The sequence below is a fragment of the Odontesthes bonariensis genome, chromosome 16, assembly GCF_027942865.1.
Source record: "Odontesthes bonariensis isolate fOdoBon6 chromosome 16, fOdoBon6.hap1, whole genome shotgun sequence".
NCBI lineage: Eukaryota > Metazoa > Chordata > Actinopteri > Atheriniformes > Atherinopsidae > Odontesthes > Odontesthes bonariensis.
The window spans coordinates 5,919,677-5,938,910 of record NC_134521.1 but is presented as its reverse complement, the minus strand read 5'-3'; the positions used below and the strand labels follow the sequence as shown (position 1 = coordinate 5,938,910).

The 19,234-nt window shown below is 42.0% G+C and overlaps 1 protein-coding gene across 4 annotated transcripts in view; it reads right to left on the bottom strand.

Moving 5' to 3' along the window:
• The window catches only part of rxfp2a (relaxin family peptide receptor 2a), a 75,619-nt gene that overhangs the window by 8,417 nt on the left and 47,968 nt on the right, over nucleotides 1-19,234 (bottom strand). For all 4 annotated transcript variants that reach the window (XM_075487500.1, XM_075487501.1, XM_075487503.1 and 1 more), the window contains exons 11-15: nucleotides 14,054-14,125; nucleotides 13,528-13,602; nucleotides 2,300-2,371; nucleotides 1,967-2,038; nucleotides 1,582-1,811 (exon numbers count right to left, since the gene is read on the bottom strand). In XM_075487500.1, the coding sequence (XP_075343615.1) occupies nucleotides 1,582-1,811; nucleotides 1,967-2,038; nucleotides 2,300-2,371; nucleotides 13,528-13,602; nucleotides 14,054-14,125 (521 nt within the window). The remainder of the gene's footprint in view (nucleotides 1-1,581; nucleotides 1,812-1,966; nucleotides 2,039-2,299; nucleotides 2,372-13,527; nucleotides 13,603-14,053; nucleotides 14,126-19,234) is intronic.

The window sequence follows — 19,234 nt, the reverse complement described above, 5'->3', positions numbered from 1 at the left end:
TGCTTTTCTACTGGTATTTCTTATGCATGTTGAATTTATTTAAATGCATTATTACAGACAGTTACCAGTGTAGTATCATGCCTGAAATCCACTGGCCTCTTTTTACTGCAAACTATGAGCTTTCCGGCTTCCTGCCTGACAAATTATATTGAATGTTGACCTGTGGGACCACTGCTTGGAGAGCTATGACTAAATGTCCTCAAACACTACTCTTATTCAAGGTAAACACAAGAAACTTGTGCTAACTTTGTGTTTCACACACTGATTCTGCATATTGTTTTTGTAAGGTAATTAATGGCATGGTTTAATACCGGTATGTCGTATGTTGTTTATCCAAGTTTATTTTATAACTAATTCTAAAGCAACACCTGAGAAGTCTGTGAACCTTAAAACACGTGGAGGCAGAGGTACCGCTGTTAGTAACTGTGGTTTCCAGCCCAATACAACAACACACTTTTGTTGTATTTTAATAATACATATTTTCACCATTTCAAAGAAAGTTTCACAAGAAAAAAACTCTGTGGCAGATGCAACATAGAGACCCAAGACATTGCCATGAAAGGAAGTGAAAGAGAAGAGATGAAGTATAGACTGAGGATAGAAGAAAAAGCATCAGATTGGATTTCACTCCCGGAGAGAGCTCAGAGAAGAAAAACGGATGGCATATGGGTGCAGAGTTCGCTTCATTGTTACTATTGGTTAGTAATAACTAATCAGCTCTTTCTGTCGGTTGTGTTTGCATTGCTTGGCTCTGTTGGTGAAGTTGCTTTTGTGTTATCACGGTCCTTTTTAGGTTGTAATTCAAAGGGGATTGAAGATGTGGTTGCTTCCTATTATAAAACAAACAAATAATGTTTATATAATCCAGACATTTACTTTAGTGCTCTGTATCACGACTAACGGAAAATGCACAACATTATAACAGCGGCCTGTTCATCCATGTCATGTTACTTATCAGAAATTGAAACGAAGGTTATTACCTTAGAGTTATCGTCGCCGTCTCAAAAGTGAAGCCTCAGCTTGACACCTCAGTTGTGTTTGAGACTAACATGGAAATAGGTTAGTCTCGTGTAAAAATGTTTGTTCGCTTTTTGAAAATTTCACATCAAATTTTTGGAATTTTGCAGCCTTTTCAAAATGCTCTCTGCTGTCTTGCATTGCGTGGCACTGTATAATGGCCACAATTACGTTTCCCACGTAGAACTCAATCTTTTTTTTTGTCTTGCCTCTAAGAGAGCATGTTTGTTCATCATACATATGATTAATTTCTGATTAATGCCCTATAACATTACAATACATTGTCCCTTTAAAGCTTCGGTGGCCTCTGAAGATGTCTTTGCCAGTCTCTTCAGCATGACAACAAATTCACGCCTATTAATAGCTGTGCCTGTGAGGGCTAAAATGGAGGTTTGTTTTTACGAGAGTGGCGTTGCATCCCGCAGCTGCTGGGAGAAGCATTGAACTAATATTTGCAAATTTTCTAGTGATGCTTAAAGACCTGATAAGGACCAGATGTACACAGTATTTATATGATTTGATTTGATCAAAGTCTGTGATGTGTAGTGTTGTGTGGTTACTCACAGCAGAGGACTTTGATGCAGGCAGCATGCAGGTTGTTCTCTGCACGAATCAGTGATCTCATGCCGATGACTAAGAGATTACCAAAGCAAGTAATAAACGCCATGACCCAGACAGACACCCGCAGCACTATGTTAGCAAGTAGGTCTTCAAATGAAGAGATGCCATCTGTGTTGGGCTTGCAGGACCTGACATGAGGTGCATATGAGCAGTACTGGAACGTCTTAAAGTAGCTGGCAGAGACCATGAAGCACATCAACATAAAAAGGTAGTAGCAGAGGAAACAGTGGAAAACAAGTTAGACAAGGACATACAGAGGTTGTAAAAACAATGACTGCTCATTCTGCTGAGATCGTTCATCACCGCATAACAGTACAAACACACGTACATGTAGGAGAGGTTCATCATTGGAAGGAACATCTTTGTCTGGATATTTGGGATCTCAATCCCTTCCAGAGCCCTGTATTGAAAACAATATATGTCATCGTTGTACAGACTGCAGCAAACAATCTGCTGGTGTTTGCGTCTGCATGCATTGGCATCATACTGAGGTGACTTGTAGATTAAGATTAGGTTCTAAGGCTAAATTTAGAATTTAGAAAAAAATTTTAGGTTAGGATTAGAGTTAGTCATGTAGACAGTTTTGGGTTTAGGGACTAAGGACTACATTATGTCAGTAAAGTTCTTCTGGAAAAACAAATGTAAGATTGTGTGTACTTACAGAGACTGAAGATGTGTCAAGTGGTTGAAGTGGCTTGGGTAAATGTGAAGAAGTGGATTGTGGGATATGTTTCTGTAACAAGAAATGAATAAGGACAAACTCAGTAAAACTCTGTGTGATGAGAAATGACACTCAAATTCAGAGTGTCTTTGTCTTATTTAACCCTCGGATTCCTCTGTTATCGATCTGATTGCTATTAAAAGACAAAAAAGTGTCAAGCAGATTTTCAAGAAGATTAACTCTTAATAAGAGTGTTGCATACAACACTGGAACAGAGTTACAGAGAGTGCCGCATGCATAGAAAGACAGGACAACTTAAACCGCACGTGTGCATAAACATAAATGCAATGATGACAATGGGTCAGACAGACAGTGCAGCACTAACAAAGTATACAGTTTAAAGGAGTATAAAGTGACAAGTGAAGATTTATGTGCAAAACATTTGAGAAAAACACTGAATATTCTTCTATTCCAGAAGATAGGTGGGTGATGTAGTGCGCTCTTGAGGGTGGGTTTGTTTTCAGTCCAGTCTCTGAGTCAGTAGGGTTACATGGCACTGTAAAAATCGGACCAAGGGCTAAATTACAATAAGACTGAGTTATTAAGTTCATGTCCTTAATCTGACAAGAAATTGGATCGGATCGGATTACTCTCGATCGGATTAAGACCCCAAGATAACTCGGTTGAAAGTCACACTAAACGTGCTTGTAGACGGGTGAAGCACGTGGTGAATCACACTTGGCGTTCTGCGCATGCTCGAGATTTTTTCCAGGGGTCGTGAACCGGAAGTCAAAGGAGACGATATTACTGTTGTTTTCACCGCCGTCGGAAAGAAACAAACAACGCGAAGGAGAATGCTCCGTTGGGCATCGCGTTTGTGCAACAACCAGCTCATCACAAACGAAATGTTGGGGGACGTAGCTTCATCTTGCCCTTCATTTGCCATCTTTCTCGAATGCCTGATTTTGTTGTTGTTGTTGGTGGTGAAGAGATCAACCGGAAGTGGCTCTATTAGCAATAGTTGAAATGGGTGCAGCGCCACCTATTGTACCGGGTATGACACGCTTTGTGCCTATGATTCAATTCATTCACCACCATATATCCAAAGATAATTACCCTTGCTCAAATATGGAGCATAACCCAACTATAGCTATAATCGAATTAATCTCATCATGTAGACCTACTGAGTGTTTAAGAGTCTGATGGCTTGGGGGAAGAAACTGTTACAAAGTCTTTTAGTGAGGGCTCGAATACTTTGGTACCTCTTGCCAGATGGCAGGAGGGTAAAGAGTTTGTGGGATGGGTGTGTGGGATCAACCTGTATGATAAATGTCTGGGAGGTAGGGTAAAAGAGGGTTAAGGTGCACATAAGTACTCATCTAAGTTGGTATTGTCGCTGTTGGTTGCAGACACTGACCAGACACGTTATACTGTGTCATTATTTATATAACAAAAACTGACACCAAAAGGTTGAAACAGTGTGTGCAAAAAAAACATTCCAACATTCAATAGCTTGCAGATCCACCTTAAGCAGTATTAACCTGAGAAGCTCATGGTTGACTCAATAACTGCAAGTTGTCCAGTCAATACAGCTGCAAAACAAGCCCAAAGCATCACTCCTCCCCCACCATGCTTGACAATTGGTATGAGCCGTTTGAGCTGTGTTTAATTTTCTGCACATTTGACACTGTGAATTATAGCACAACATCCCCACTTTGGTCCCGACTGTCCAAAAATGAGACCAAAAATCAGACATTCTTGTTCAGTCTTTTTCTAAATGTACTGTAATAAACTGTCAAATCTAACTGAAGCCTGTAAAGTCTGAGATATATCTTTTGTTATTTTTTTTTTTTTTTTTGGGAAGATTGTCAACCGTTTTGTGTGTTTTTCCACTTGTGAATTATCTTTCTCATTGTAGAATGATGGACTGGAATAGTTTAGAAATTGCTTCGTAGCCCTTCCCAGATTGATGGGCATAATTGATGTTTATAATTGTGAGTGTGCATCTTTGTCTGTGCCTGTGGTTTAGCTTTGTGGTGATTGATGATGAGTCCAACGTGTACTCCACTTCTTACCCAGTGTCAGAGGAGATAGTTTTAAATTTGGATAATTATATTATGAAGCTAATTCTAAGTATGACGATTTACTGGCTTCACTACCTTGTCCTTGTAAAAAAAAATGTAAGACAATAGCGTTTACTCTGAAATTTGAACAGACATACTCTTTAATCCTATTGTTAGATCGATTCTTTCAATGGCAGCTCAAGAACAAGCCGGAGGAATCTCAAGTTAAATAAAGTGTTTATTGGTAGTCACATGTCAAAGCATATCAGCGCTGGGCTCAGTGGAACAGAGCTCCCGCAGGAAATCCGTCAGACTGAGCCTCGATTTCCGGGTATCATTTGCATTTATAGCCTCATAGGTTGGACTCACACTCGACCGAGTATGATTGGACATGAGTAGTGTAGCGTGCTCAGAGAGGGGGGGAAGGATGTTTACATGAAAATCCTCCCTTCTTGACAACTAAGAGACATCTCACTTTATGACCCAAGGAAAACCTCTTAACGGATTACTTAAAGGATAAGAAACCAGGTGTGGGACCTTAAAACCCCAAAAGGTCCTTTGTTCAGTCTTTCTCCCCCAACAGGATACCACCATGCCATGTATGCATAATAAATTATGCATTGACACCTCCTGATAAGAAAGCCAGCTGCGGTCTACTCCTTTTTCCTTGTTTCAACCAAAGGAATGTTTCAGTTCGATTTCCCAGAGAGTGAAAATCCACTAGAAGCTACGGCTTTCTTGGACTAAAAGTGTGAAAATCGGGACTGGATGAGTCCACAGGTCATTTTAAGACTTTCCACATTTTTCTACAAAGATTATTCAAGAAGTTACAAAAACATTATTTTTATAGAAATCCTCCCGTGGAGCCACAGTGCCTAGCCTGATTAACATAGACTTTCAAATCTCTTCGAGATTCTGGTCTGACCAAGACCATAACGAATACGATTCGAAATGGCCTGGTCAACCCGCCTCCCTCGGGTTGCTACTGGTTGTGGCCAGAAAAGGCTGTGCCTAAGCTTAAGCCAATCACACCACTCTTTCCTCTGACGTATGATTTAGCTACCAGCGGGGCTAACTGGTAGATTAAACTCTTACCAAAGCAAGTAGGGAGCAAGGCGAAAACGTCTTTCCTGTCAAGAAATGATTCAAGGGCTGTTCTTTGCTCGATTTTTAACGAGAATCTCCCGTCGAACACTTTCATTACAGCCTCTACAGCAGTGTCAAAAGCTTGACGCTGCTCCATGTTGATATTGAATGAAGCGCTTCCGTGTACAATCCATGGGTTGAGTGGCAGTTCAACCACGTCACTACCTTGAACACGCCTCTACCCTGGGCCGTTGGCGCTGCTCAAAGTTGATTGCTTCCCGACAAAGTGGGTGGAGTTCCCATTTTTTCGGGAACTTGCGTCACTGCGAGGGCGGAGCCTGGGTACACAGTGCCAACCAGAGGACATGAATAACGGACACTTATCACTGTATCAGCCAGTAATCAGACAAGTAGAATACCATGTATGTTTTAATGTTTTCATTATTATCCTAATCCATTGGTTTAAATTCTACAGGTATTAACCAAAAGTTGCATTTGCCTTCATTAACAAGAATTCCCAAAAGATTGTCATATAATTTTCAGTGTACTAATGTGAAGTATTCTGTGTTGATGACCGTTTCATGCTCATATTTGTGTTTATGCCTGTTCTCATGCAACATTATTGTCTGTTATGAACATTATATTGTCTAAATCAGTGTAACTTAGCTGAATACGTTTGGAAGAGAGAATTCCCCCTTTTTCTGAGCTTACAGTTCAACCCCCCTTTTTAGCCTTTTGGTTAAGGGTCAGCTAAACGCTGATTGGTCGAAAGTTGAAGCGTCACGCCAAGCTTAACTCATTGGCTGCCAGCCATTTTCAGTGAAGAGAGAGCCATACTGCCAAGTGTTTTATAGTATTTTGACTGATTTTCCAAGACCCACAGAAAACTGTGTCTTATGACTATGTACAGACCGAAATTACCAAACGAAAGAGTAGACTCTCTTCTTTCATCAGGAAAAAAAAGTTTCTTTCTACCATTTTCAGTCCTTTAGTAATAGACAGTAGAACATAGGTTGGTTTCACCAAAAACAGCTGTTTGACCAAAAAAACGGAGAAAACACGCTTCTTTTTTTTTTGTGCAAAGTGGCACTGCTGCCACCTTGCGGGTAATTTTGCCAGTATATTCTCTGTTTAGTGTTTACAAGCCTAAGATTTAGTGACGAACTCCGCTAGATTGTCCCCCAGCCCGCTCCGTTAAAAAACGCAATTGACGTCTATAGACGTCTTTGGCAGTCAACGTTTTTTTTTAAATTGATGTCTATAGACGTCAATGGCACCGAAAGAGTTAAAAGGCAGACGCGCCATTTCGTCCGCTCTCTTGTTTTTCAAATTCGTGACTCTTGGACCTCTCTGGTCTTCCAATCCTTGACCACTCCTTTGTCTCCACATCCTTAAGCTTTTTGTCTTCACTCCCTCGTCCTCTTGGAGCTTCTTTTGTTTGCTCCTTAACCATTAATTCCCATTTTTAGACTTCCCCTTTTTTTTATCTAAGTCTGGTTCCGATACCCGCGAGTGTTTGGTTAAGCTTGGACAGCACCGGCCCGAACTCATACACTCCGCTCAAAGAAGAAGAAGAAGAAGTGATTGACGTCACCCCGCTGGTTACCACGGAAACACAGCCACGGACAAGTTATTAAGCACCGGTTGTCTCTTCAGAACAGAACTCATTTCAGTGAGACTTCTTATTTCATAAACCTTGACAGTCTCTCCTCCCAGGACTGTGACGAAAGTAAATGTAAAATCAAATCGGGAGGTGGTGCTCCTAATCCATTATCAGTGCATAATGCTACAGTAGGTTCAACATGCTTCGTCATATTCTCTGGATCAGCCAAACAATGTGTGTGTGTGAATCTGCCCTTGCTTTCCCCGGCTTTCCCAATTGTTTTGTCTTCCCATTCCTGGATGGAAAAGTACAGAGTACAGAGACTATTTAAAGCTGCAGTCTGCAACTCTTTTTCAAGCATAATGCCTGGAACTGTCCGGGGATTCTGAAAGTAGTACATTAAATACCCCAATACAAAAAAAAAAGAGTTCTCTAGGTCCCCTATATGTCCCGCTAGGTCCCTCCAAAGCCAGCAGGTTTGTTTACAAAATTGCAGACCGGACCGGTAAAAGGTAACCAATCAGGTTTACGAGCTGGGCTCTGCTGCCTGTCAATCACCGATTGTGCACGCGCGATACAAGGTAGGCTCGTCCCCACGCTTATTTATCTGGACTATTGAACTTCATTACGGGCTAGTCTACTTACTGTGTCTTCCATGATCGCAAATGACAGGTGAGTTGATGAATGAGGAGTCGTGTAGGCGCATCTGGCGTGCACGTCTACGTGCACGAGTTCTCATGTGTTTTGAAGGGGCGGGACAAGAAGTTGAATAACTTTTTATTTTTCGGTTAAAAAATAAGCATTTCTTGCATTTTGCGACTACGGAGGTCACCGTTTTCAACTTCAAGCGTTCTGATAGATCATGTAAACTCTTAAAATGCCAAAAAGTAGGACTTTACGTATGACAACAACAAATCTTGCAGACTGCAGCTTTAATTTATAATGTCTAAGAACAAAGCCAATTTTAACACCATCTAAGTCTTTTTTGGCAAAAATAGTTATGACTTTGCTCAATGCACATATTTTCAGTATTCTGTCAATCTCTGGCAACTACAACAAAGTAACAGCCTTCAGTAATGTTTCACAAGCACTTCCTTAATCATACCCATACTTCACAGTTTCAATCTGTGAGTCCTGGGATATTATTTATGGTTTGAACCAGAGCTCTCCAGCATTTATCCCAGAGTTAAAGGCAGAAGTGACAACGATGATATATGAGAGCATTGGAGGAATTCACTTGCTTTATAGATGTACAGCACAGGCATAGCTATCCCTGGGCTGTTACCCAAAGTTTCTCTCTGCGTTTTATTTTGATGTTTCAATTTTTCAGCCAAGCCAGAGGTGAAGGACAAGGACAAATAAGGCTTGGGGTAGAGAGTTTATTTCATGAGGGCGTGAACACACTGTTAAGTTTAAAGGTGACTGCAGGAACATTTAAACCACAAATTTAATTAGTGCCAGTTATCTTTTAAAACTGTCAATACTTTCAGACTGTGCATTCACATCTCAGGTACATTTGAGGGGAAAAAAGTAAACATGGTGCAAAGAAGAGACTGCTAAAAAATTTTATACGCCATTTTACAGATAAACACTGGTTAATAGTCTTATGTTAATATGCGTCTTATGCAGTCAGGCACAAACAACCCAAGATCTGATTCAATTTTGTAAGCCCACAAAGCTGAAAAATTAACAGCCAAAAGAAACATTCAATTCTTGCTGAACATATATCATGGAAATAATTTCTCCGGATGGCAACAGCAGGAGTGGTTTTGTCCTATCGAGCAAAAGGTTTCATGGATCAGTAAATGTGTGTAGGGAGGGATAATCGTCTGGGCTAAAACATTTAACTCTGATGTGACCTTTTCAGCATGTCCTTTCTGTGGGAATAAATTCTCCAAAGGACTTTCATGTTGGTGGGGATCGTCATCTGAAACATTCCATTTTGACATGAACTTTTCAGCATGTCTGTTAAAATTGGCTTTGTTCTTAGACATTATGAATGAAATAGTCTCTGTACTTTTCCACAATGACCTAAAGTGATCCAGGAATGGGAAGACAAAACAATTAGCCTGGAAAGCAAGGGCAGATTCACACACACATACATTGTTTGGCTGATCCAAAGAATATGACGAAGCATGTTGAACCTACTCGGTTGAGTGTGAGTCCAACCTATGAGGCTATAAATGGAAATGATACCCGGAAATCGAGGCTCTCAGTCTGACGGATTTACTGCGGGAGCTCTGTTCCACTGAGCCCAGCGCTGATATGCTTGACGTGTGACTACCAATAAACACTTTATATAACTTGAGATTCCTCCGGCTTGTTCTTGAGCTTCCATTGAAAGAATCGATCTAACAATGTCTTACTTCACAATTGTGCTCTTAAATCACGATAATAGAATCAAATGAAAACACTTCCATGAGAGATGACTCATTTCTCACCACATTCTATTTGCAACATGTCTTTCTAAGAGACGGTGGAGGAGGTATCACAATTAAGATATGTGTTTTTTATGAGCTTCCAACAGTGAGCAGATGGAATTTTTAATGTCGGCAAAATCAGTCAATAACTATCAAAGCTGAGCGCTAACCAAACAGAAACCACAATTACAGTCCATCAATTTCTTTGTAGCCCTGTGTACAGATGAACAGATCACACAAACACATGACGTGAAAGATAGCTGATGCTGCCAGCTCGTTCAAACTTTGTTTAATCTGTAATCATAAGAGCTTGAATGAGGGCAACTGGACTTCTTTTTTTGGATCTTGAAGACGTTTCCCTTCTGAGTTGCCTGAAAGGGCAAGTTTCGTTCACAGGATCCAAGGCGTGAATGATTGTGAAACTGCCTGGGGAGGAGAGACAATGCCCCATTGTCTCACTCACCACAACATCTGAGTGGTGTTGTGTATTCAGTGCAGTGCAGCAGACGAAGAGACGGAAGAGTGTGCGGACCCCCATATAGGAGAGACCAAACAACAGCTCCACGAGCGCATGGCACAACATAGGAGAGCCACCTCTTAAAGGAGACATGGCATGAAATGTTCACTTTTTAAGGTTGTTTAACATTAATATGAGTTCCTCTAGCCTGCCTGCGGTCCCCCAGTGGCTAAAAATGACGATAGACCTAAACCATGCAATGGAAATTATTCTCCGCCTTTGGAAATGTGACCATGCAGATGGCCTGATCGGGAAAGCCGCCGCTTATGACGTGGAGGTTGTTTCCTGCCAGCGCCAATGAACTGCCTTTCCCCGCCCACAGCTCTTTGGCCAGCTCATTGCACTGTACATGGATGTAAAAAATCTGTTTAGAGCTCCTGCATCAGAACCTCTAAAGAGCCAGTGGACAGATTTAGTTTTTTCTGGGAAAGTGACGCCAGAACCGAAGAGATTTGTGTGTGCGCCAAATATTTCACCGACGAAGGTTTCCAGAACTTGGGCCAATACCGAGCCCAAGGGAGAGCCCAGACACCCTGCGGAGGAAACTCATTTCAGCCGCTTGTATTCGCGATCTCGTTCTTTCGGTCACTACCCACTGCTCGTGACCATAGGTGAGGATAGGAACATAGATTGACCGGTAAATCGAGAGCTTCGCCTTCTGGCTCAGCTGCTTTTTCACTACAACGGGCCGGTGCAGAGCCTGCATCACTGCAGACACCGCACCGATCCGCCTGTCAATCTCCTGCTCCATTTGTCTCTCACTTGGGGAAGGATCTCATTCCCGAGAGTAAAAACTACTTCAAGCTTCCTAAAGAAGAATGAATCCGCAAATTCAGTGCATTTCATCAGGATACTGATTCATGCATGGTTCCAGCGCTAGCGCTACGTGCATCTTTGCAAACCAGAGCAATCGGATGATAAAGTCAAAATCCTCACTCCTGCTTTCCCCTTCACGCACGCCTTTTTTGCTGTGTCTTGTGTAGCACTTGCTTGATGTTTGACTGTGTTAGGAGGGTTGTTCAGTAACTAGTTCGTCATATTGTCAAAGTAAGCTCATTTCAACAGGTTTCGCTACTTTTACGGCATAGGGCTGCCGTGCCATCTACGTGCCATAGCGATTCACAAAACATTTGCGCAAGGTACCACGGGCGTAAGTAAGGCCACACCCCCACTAAACAGCTCATTCTGAGGATCCTAAGGAAAGCTCCTTTTTGGGACTGGCTGTAATTCTGCACCAAGGCAGAATTTTGGGGGAAAAAACTCAGATACAGTATTAGGGGACCACTAAAGCCTATAAAAATATATAAAAGCCATAAGACCTTTAAGATTGAGACTCAGCAGTGCACCTGCATCTGAATGAAAAGGGACACTCTTTTGAGGACAGTAGTGTACACATTCTGGACAGAGAAGAAAGATGGTTTGAGACAAGAGTCAAGGAAGCCATCTTTTCTAACTGGAAAGCAACATCTTTGAACAGAGGAGGTGGTCTCAGGTATCACCTTCCCAGCACCTACAATACAACAGTGTCTCTCCTCCCCGGGCAGTTTCACATTCATTCACACCTTGAATCTTGGGTGACTGAGGCTACGGCTACACGAAAACGAAACGAGGTTTTTTTTTAAAACGGGTACGAAAATTCTTGCGACCACACGGAAACGCGCTGCTGTAAAGACTCAGGTCCAGACGAAAACGGATGAAAACGATGAAACGATGCAGTACACACGCCACTGTGTCACGCCACGCTGTGAGACAATAGAGAAGTGTTAAAATTGGCTCACAGCGTCAACGTTTGACTGACGCAAAAATGTTTTAGCTGTAACAATGGAAACGAAACGAGGCCGTTTTCAAACTTTCCCACTCTGGAACCCGTTCTCAAAAACTATCGTTTTAGGGTAGTGGGAACGCCGGCTCCGTGTGGCCGCGACAGCGAAACGATAAGAAAAAGTATCGTTTACAGTGAAAAACGTTTTCGTGTAGCCGCAGCCTGAAACTCGCCCTCTCAGGCAGGGGTGATAGTGGTGATAATGACTCTAAGAACATGCACATTGCTCAGGGGGTTCAGTGACACATGTGACTTTAACATCCCTCTCTGCTTATAAGCTGATCCTCCCCACCACCTAGTTCCTCAGTTCTAAGGAAGCCTTCTGAATGAGATGTGAAACATCTTCAAGATCCAGAAAAGAAGTCGAGCTCTTATCATTACCATGAATGAGAAGTTTCATCAACATTTTGTTTCATCTGATGTCCTACAATCAGAGGTGAAAGTGTCCAACCTTTATGACAAACTAGTATAAGTACATAAGAAATGTTGTGCTTTATGTCTCCTTGTTCATTTGTATTTTTTCTTTCAGTAAATGCATATTACACTAATAATTAATGAACACTGATGAATTTGCTCTTAAGGCATTGATGCGAATGACAGTATTGCAGGTTTTGTCGCCTTCTCTTAGATTGAAAAAAAAAAAACAGCTTGTGAAAGGACAACAGAGAATCAACATGGTTAAACCTTTTTAAGATGGACAAGTAACTTCTGTTTTTCCCACTAGAAGTCATGTAGTCACTGTTAGTCAAAAAATATCTTTGCTTCCTTCTGAATCTTTTCGGGGAATTTTTTGCATTCACTTAACTGGAGGACTCCCTGCACTAATGTTAGGCATACATGTATCAATGTATCACTCTTTTAACCTGCTCATTATTTCGCCCACAGAGTCCATCTGTGATAACGCAAAATAGCTTCTTAATGTGTGCAGACAAGATTTTTTTGATCGTGTTTCTTTTGTAATGGTAGTGTACCTGAAAAATTCTGGGCTTTACTATCTGACATGACCTGCTCTTCTAACAGTTGGAAGAACATCAAATTGCTTCTCACCCTGGTTCTTGAGGTTTGCCATTATCTGGATCTCAGTGCTGTGCATCAAGAAACTAACGTAGTAAAGCCACAACTTTGCCTAGTTTTAGTTTCAAAAGATGGAAAAAGCCAGCACTGTATTGATCAAAGTAATATTTCAGCACCCACACAGCAAACACATCCTAATTCAGTCTAGATTTATGTGTTAACAAGTATGAAAATACAGTGAAATTATTTTCAGTAGTAGAGTTGAAGTATAAAGTGTCATACATTTAAAACAAAGCAATTTAGAGGCAACTACTATACATTAATGGAGTAAATGTAAGTTATGTGACACTGCAATATTCATAGAATTTTCCCATTTCGCAGACAAGGCTAATTTTGACTCACACTAAAACTAAATAAATATATTGTAAGCCTCTGTGTTCATCATCTAATCCCAGTGTCACATCACTTTACTAATGTTGCCAGATGAAGGAATTAATTTGGATTTTTTTCTATGTTGCTCTGTTTATACTCCCTTTAGTTTTACTTCCAGCAGGAGCCATGCTGTCTGAATCCTGCCTTAAAACAACATGTCCGCAAAATGTTTTTTCCCCCTGTTAAGGCACACAATTGAACCCTAATCCAATCTTGCACAAATAATAAAGCACATCTTTACTCTGGGTCAAACTATATATCAGTTACTTACAGTTTCAGGAGAGATTTGGCGAGGTTCTTAAAGGTGGTCTTTGGCAGCTCCCGTATCCTGTTGCTGGACAGATTCCTGAACAGGATCAAAGTGGGGAAAAAAGGAAAACAGACAAGAGACGAATTCAAGACTTGCAGATTCCTCTGCAGGTTTTAAAGTTTACACATTCAGAGTTAAACATTGGAACAATGAAAGCCCTAAACATGTCATGTTTGCATGAAATTAGCCTGAATCTGAAGCAGTGTAATGTTTTTTTCTTTTTAACTTATTGTCAGCCATTATAGAAAACATTTCAATGTGTTTTCAAAAACTGTTTATTTGGTTCAATGTTTTTCATTTTCTTTGTGTGTGTTTTTTTTAACTTTCTTTTTCTTCAGTTTTGCTTTAAATTAATTTCCTCTGAATCAAAATGACAAAAACTAAGAGCAACAGTTGTGAGTTAGACCCTTCAGTGATCAGCTGATATAAGGTGAAATGCGTATGTGAAGAGAATGATAAAGACACAAACAAACTGGCAATTACTTACAATTCCGCGAGTTTCCACAGAGACTGGAAGGTGTTTTCAGGGACTGTTTTGATCCTGTTGTCCATCAGCAATCTGAACAGGATAAATCTGTCGTTAGAAGCCATGCTCCACGATAAAAAAAAGTGCTGTGTCGGAGAGGCTTTCCTAATGAGGCTTTATAAAGAGAACCAGTATTTAGAGAACGCTCTGATTTTGAAGATACACTCATGCGCTGCTTTGGGCTTCCAAAGGCTTTATACAATTCAAGTTATCTGCTCATTTGTTGTATATAAATTAGGGACTGTAGGTGTTGAGGTTGCTGTCATTCCAATGTCTACTTATTTGTTGTAAAGAATTCACAGTCGGCGGACCACAAGATAAGGGAATGAGGCAACACTTTATCTACCAAGGACTGCTTGCGGCATCTGAAGTCTGAAGCCAAACAAACCCCACAACGAATCTCAAACCAAGTTAGATTACAATATATGAAAGATATTAAAGCATTGAATCAACAGCGTGTCTGTTACCATAATGTTCATCACTTGCATTATTCATAAATAGAGTTTGGCTTAAGACTGGATGGGAGGAACATATGGAGATAGAAAAGAAAAAGCGACAGTGAATGAATATTCTGTAATTCCTGTAAAAATACTGTAATTCCTCTTAACTCAAACTACGGCCGTGGCTCAGTGGTTAGAGTGGGTCATCCAATAACTTGGAAGGTTGGTGGTTCAATTCCAACTGCTCAAAAGATTGGTGAACTGACAGCTGGAGGGGTGGGAGTAGGGATGGGAATCGAGAACCGGTTCTTGTTGAGAACCGGTTCCCAGTGTTTCAATTCCTTGAAATCGTTTGGGCGATTTTGCAAACGATTCCCTTATCGATTCCAGTGGGCGCAAATGACGTCACCACGCCACGTTGCGTGGCGAGTCCAGTGCAGCCAGCAGCCAACAGTAAACATGGCCCCCAAGCGGTACAAACGCTCGTAAGTTTGATTACACATCCCTTAAAAAGACGACAACAGGGCAACTTGCGAAGTAAATATTTCATCAAAGGGAGGAAATACTACCAACATGCAATAACTATGAATGAATGTCGCGTTTTCGATCTGCTCCAGACTAACGTTGGTGAATCTGAACCCAGCAACGTTAGCAACGTTAGCATGTCCTCGGCTAACACTGCAGGTAACTAACTAACAAACACTGCCTATCATGTTAGCGCCATTTGCCTCATTGTAAAACCTGCTGTTAGTAACGGTTAAGGTTAAATGAATGCCTTCTCAGGCATTACATTTAGATGAAATCATGAGAGACAGAGCCTGACTGGCTCAGAGCCAGAGGCTGGTGGTACTACCCCCAGTTCACCTCTACCTCCAGCTTCTCCTTTCACCAGAGCAGGGAGGAGTTAAATTACCCAGGCCATGATAGACCAATGTGGACCTCACCGTTGTTGGGTTTGTAAGGTCATGACGCGTGTTACTTCTAAACTAAAGTTAATGCTAATTGACCGGTTTGTTGTCCTTTTTCTCCAAATGAGAATCAATAAGGGAACCGATAAAGAACCGAATCGTTAAGCAGAATCGAAAATGGAATTGGAATCGTAAAAATCTTATCAATTCCCATCCCTAGGTGGGAGTGGCTTGAGCACCCCATGCTCCCTGGGTGCTGTGAATGGCTCCAGTGTATATGGCATCTGTCTCCATGAGTGTGTGACCCTGTGAATGTGTGTGTTCAACAGGTGCCAACCTGGATGAGTTAAATGCGGAGGAGTAATTTTGTGTATTTCCTGTATCTACATGACAATAAATCTGATCACTGATCTTACTTTTCTCGGGTCAAATGGAGCATCTCAGCTTGTCACGTTTACAGTAGTTCACTCAATCTTGTTGGGTTTTTCAACCTATTATTATGTCTGAATGGCATTGTGTCGCCACAATAGTTTTTTGGGTGACCTTTTTTATATACTGTTGTGTTCCTTTTTCCTTCGGAGGAGTCAATTTAGGGGATAACAATGCCCCATTCTATCATGTCCATGTGCAGTTTATCAGATTATAACAAACACTGATCATTGGTAAGTTCCTAAAGGTTTTTAAACAGTATCTTTTGTGTTTTGAGAACATTGTAAGGGAAAAATGAATTCCTATATACATTGTATTGAGTGTTAACTCTGTATAACCCGGTAATAACGCATTTAAGACACTTGTTTTTCTCTTTTCTCCCTCTTTCAATGAGGGTATTGTGCTCTTATGATTTAACAACTTTAAGGAGTATGACAGGGAAGATGTCACGGTACCGAGAGAGGGGCCTTGGCTGTTGAAAGGGAGGAAGGATAGATAACAAATGCTTGAACATGTCAAAGGAGCGATTACATAATAACCTGTATATTATCTACTTGTTTTTGCCTAAGATTCTCAGAGCAACTCTGAATTCTGTCCCGTGTTGTTCTCTCTTGCAAGATATTTTTAAAAGCATCTTATCTCCTCAGAAAATAACTGACTCTGTGCCTTACTACAACAATATCTAGAGGGGATACGGTTTCGCATGACTAATTTCTACTAATGTGGTGGAACAGGGGCGCACTACTGAGAATTTGTTGTTGTCTTTTATGTGGGTCTGCAAATGCAAAGGAAGGAAATAGTGATGTTGAGATAATATGGTGAAACAGCTAAGGTTTTAATTAAACCTAATCTAGTCTCTAAAATAAAGTAATGCATGGAAAATCACAAAGACCAAGCTCTGTACGATGAGCAAGAGCTGAAAAAGTGAGAAACTTTCACAATCTCTTATTTCTCTCTTGAAAGAGAACAGGACCACCGAAGCCAGATTGTGCTTATGACTCTATTAATCCGCTCCACTAATAAGCTTTCACTTGCCGTCAGAGGAGGAGAGGACAGATTCAGCAGGTACTGAATAAATGGCTTTTATCGGCATGTGCTGACCACTCAGTGCCATCCATCCATTTTCTATACCGCTGAATCCGTCGGTCGGGTCGCGGGGGGGCTGGAGCCTATCCCAGCGGTCAATGGGCGAAAGGCGGGGTACACCCTGGACAGGCCGCCAGTCCATCACAGGGCCACACAGAGACAAACGAGACAAACAACCACACACAGCAATTTTAGAGACACCAATTAACTTAACATGCATGTTTTTTGGACAGTGGGAGGAAGCCGGAGTACCCGGAGAGAACCCACGCATACACGGGGAGAACATGCAAACTCCACACAGAAAGGCCCCAGCCGGGAGTTGGAACCTGGAACCTTCTTGCTGTGAGGCGATGGTGCTAACCACCACCACACCGTGCAGCCCACCACTCAGTGCATTTTATGAATAATTTTAACATTTTTTGGGAACGCAGGCATCTTTTTAAGGCAAATGGATTTAATTTTGACAAGACAGGGGTGAAACTGTTCACCTCCAACTTATTTTACTTCCTACGTCGTCCATCTGTGCTCGGTGCCAAGACTGAGATAAACCAGGACTTATCTCATAGAGAGGAACAAACGAAGCCCAGCAGAAACCTTGAGGAGGAACTCCATCTGCCCCTGCCCGGGAAGAGCTTCGGAAAGGAGAGACATCAGAGGCAAGGAGAGGGGTCCTTATTTGCCCCCAACCCTCTTGACAGCACCAATGACCAGGGACCAGGGACCAGGACCTTCCCCAGGCCCCCAAAGCCCTGACAGGTGATCGTGCTCCTCACCCTCCCTTTGTCCCTCCTCCCCTCACCTGAAATTCACTGAGCAGATGATGGAGCGGGTCAACGCTGGGCTCAGATCTACCCCCCCCAGCCCAATCCCACCGAGCCCCTCCACTAGCAGAGCAGCCAAAGCAACGGCGCCCAGCCCCGCCCCCTCCTGTCCCTCCACGCCGCCATCATGTTCTGTCTCCGCAGTCTGATGGGTGATGTGTGGAGGGTCCGGGCTGCGAGGATTATGGCAGTTGTGACTTTTCCCAGGACAAGCTGGGACCCTGTTTATTAGAAGGTTTTAAAATGTCTGTACTTTTAGGTGACAGAAGGAGAAATGTTGCCCAGTCAGAACACAGAGAGTTGCACTCTAAAAGATCTTTAAATAAAGTAAACATACCTTGTGTGCCACAGACTGCTCCCAAACACGAGGGGGCAAATAATACCTCTAAAACAATCAAGTTGGCTTTATTAAATGTTAGATCTTTAGCTGGGAAAACATTTTTAATTAATGATTTTATCACTGAGTACACCCTGGATTTCATGTTTTTAACTGAAACTTGGTTAGACCAAAATAACAGTGCTGCTGTTCTCATTGAGTCGACCCCTCCTGGTTCCAGCTTTATCAGCGAGGCCAGAGTGAGCAGGAGAGGAGGAGGGGGGGGCAGTCTTATTTAATGAATCATTTCAATGGAAGCAGTTATCTCCTGGAAGTTTTCAGTCCTTTGAATATATGGCTGTACAGCTGAAGGTCTCATCCAGAGTCCTGTTTCTGGATGTTTACAGGCCCCCAAAATACTGTGCAGACTTTTTTGATGACCTCAATGAACTGCTCTCTATGATCTGTGTTGATTTTGACTGTAATTATTGTTGGTGATTTTAACATCCATGTGGACAACCCTCAGGACAAAGGGACTAAAGACCTGAGTAACACTCTGGACAACTTTGGGCTGACTCAGCATGTAACAGAGGCCACGCACAATAGGGGCCACACCTGAGACTTACTGATCTCTAAAGCCTGGTTTATAGTCGGTAACGCAAGACGCAACGCAAGCCCTTGCGCGGTTGCAAGCCCCCCCTTGCGTGTGTCACCTCAATTTTCTAAACTTCACGCAAGACGCAAGCGCAAGCCACTGGCTGTGGTCAAAACCGCCTACTACTTGATCGATCTGACAGTATGGAGAGCGTTTACACACAGTGCACTTCACTCCTGCCCGAGCCGAAATCAGCCGGCCTGAAAAGCTGATTTCCCTTAAGCTATAAACTCTGTAAATATATAACTTTAGCAACATTTGAAACATTTTCAGGCGAGAAAGTAGTCTTTTAGACCCCCAAGGTGTTGAAAATCTGACAAAATACCGGCTATTTACAAGAAGAAGAAGAAGCATGAATCCAGTCGAAGAGATCTATGGAAGAGAGACTTGCTGAAGAGGTCCTGGCGGTGAATTTCCTTTCATCGTAGTAGTTTTGTCATTGAAAAAAACCCGCTACTCCACCTACTGTCCTGGCGGTGAATCGCCA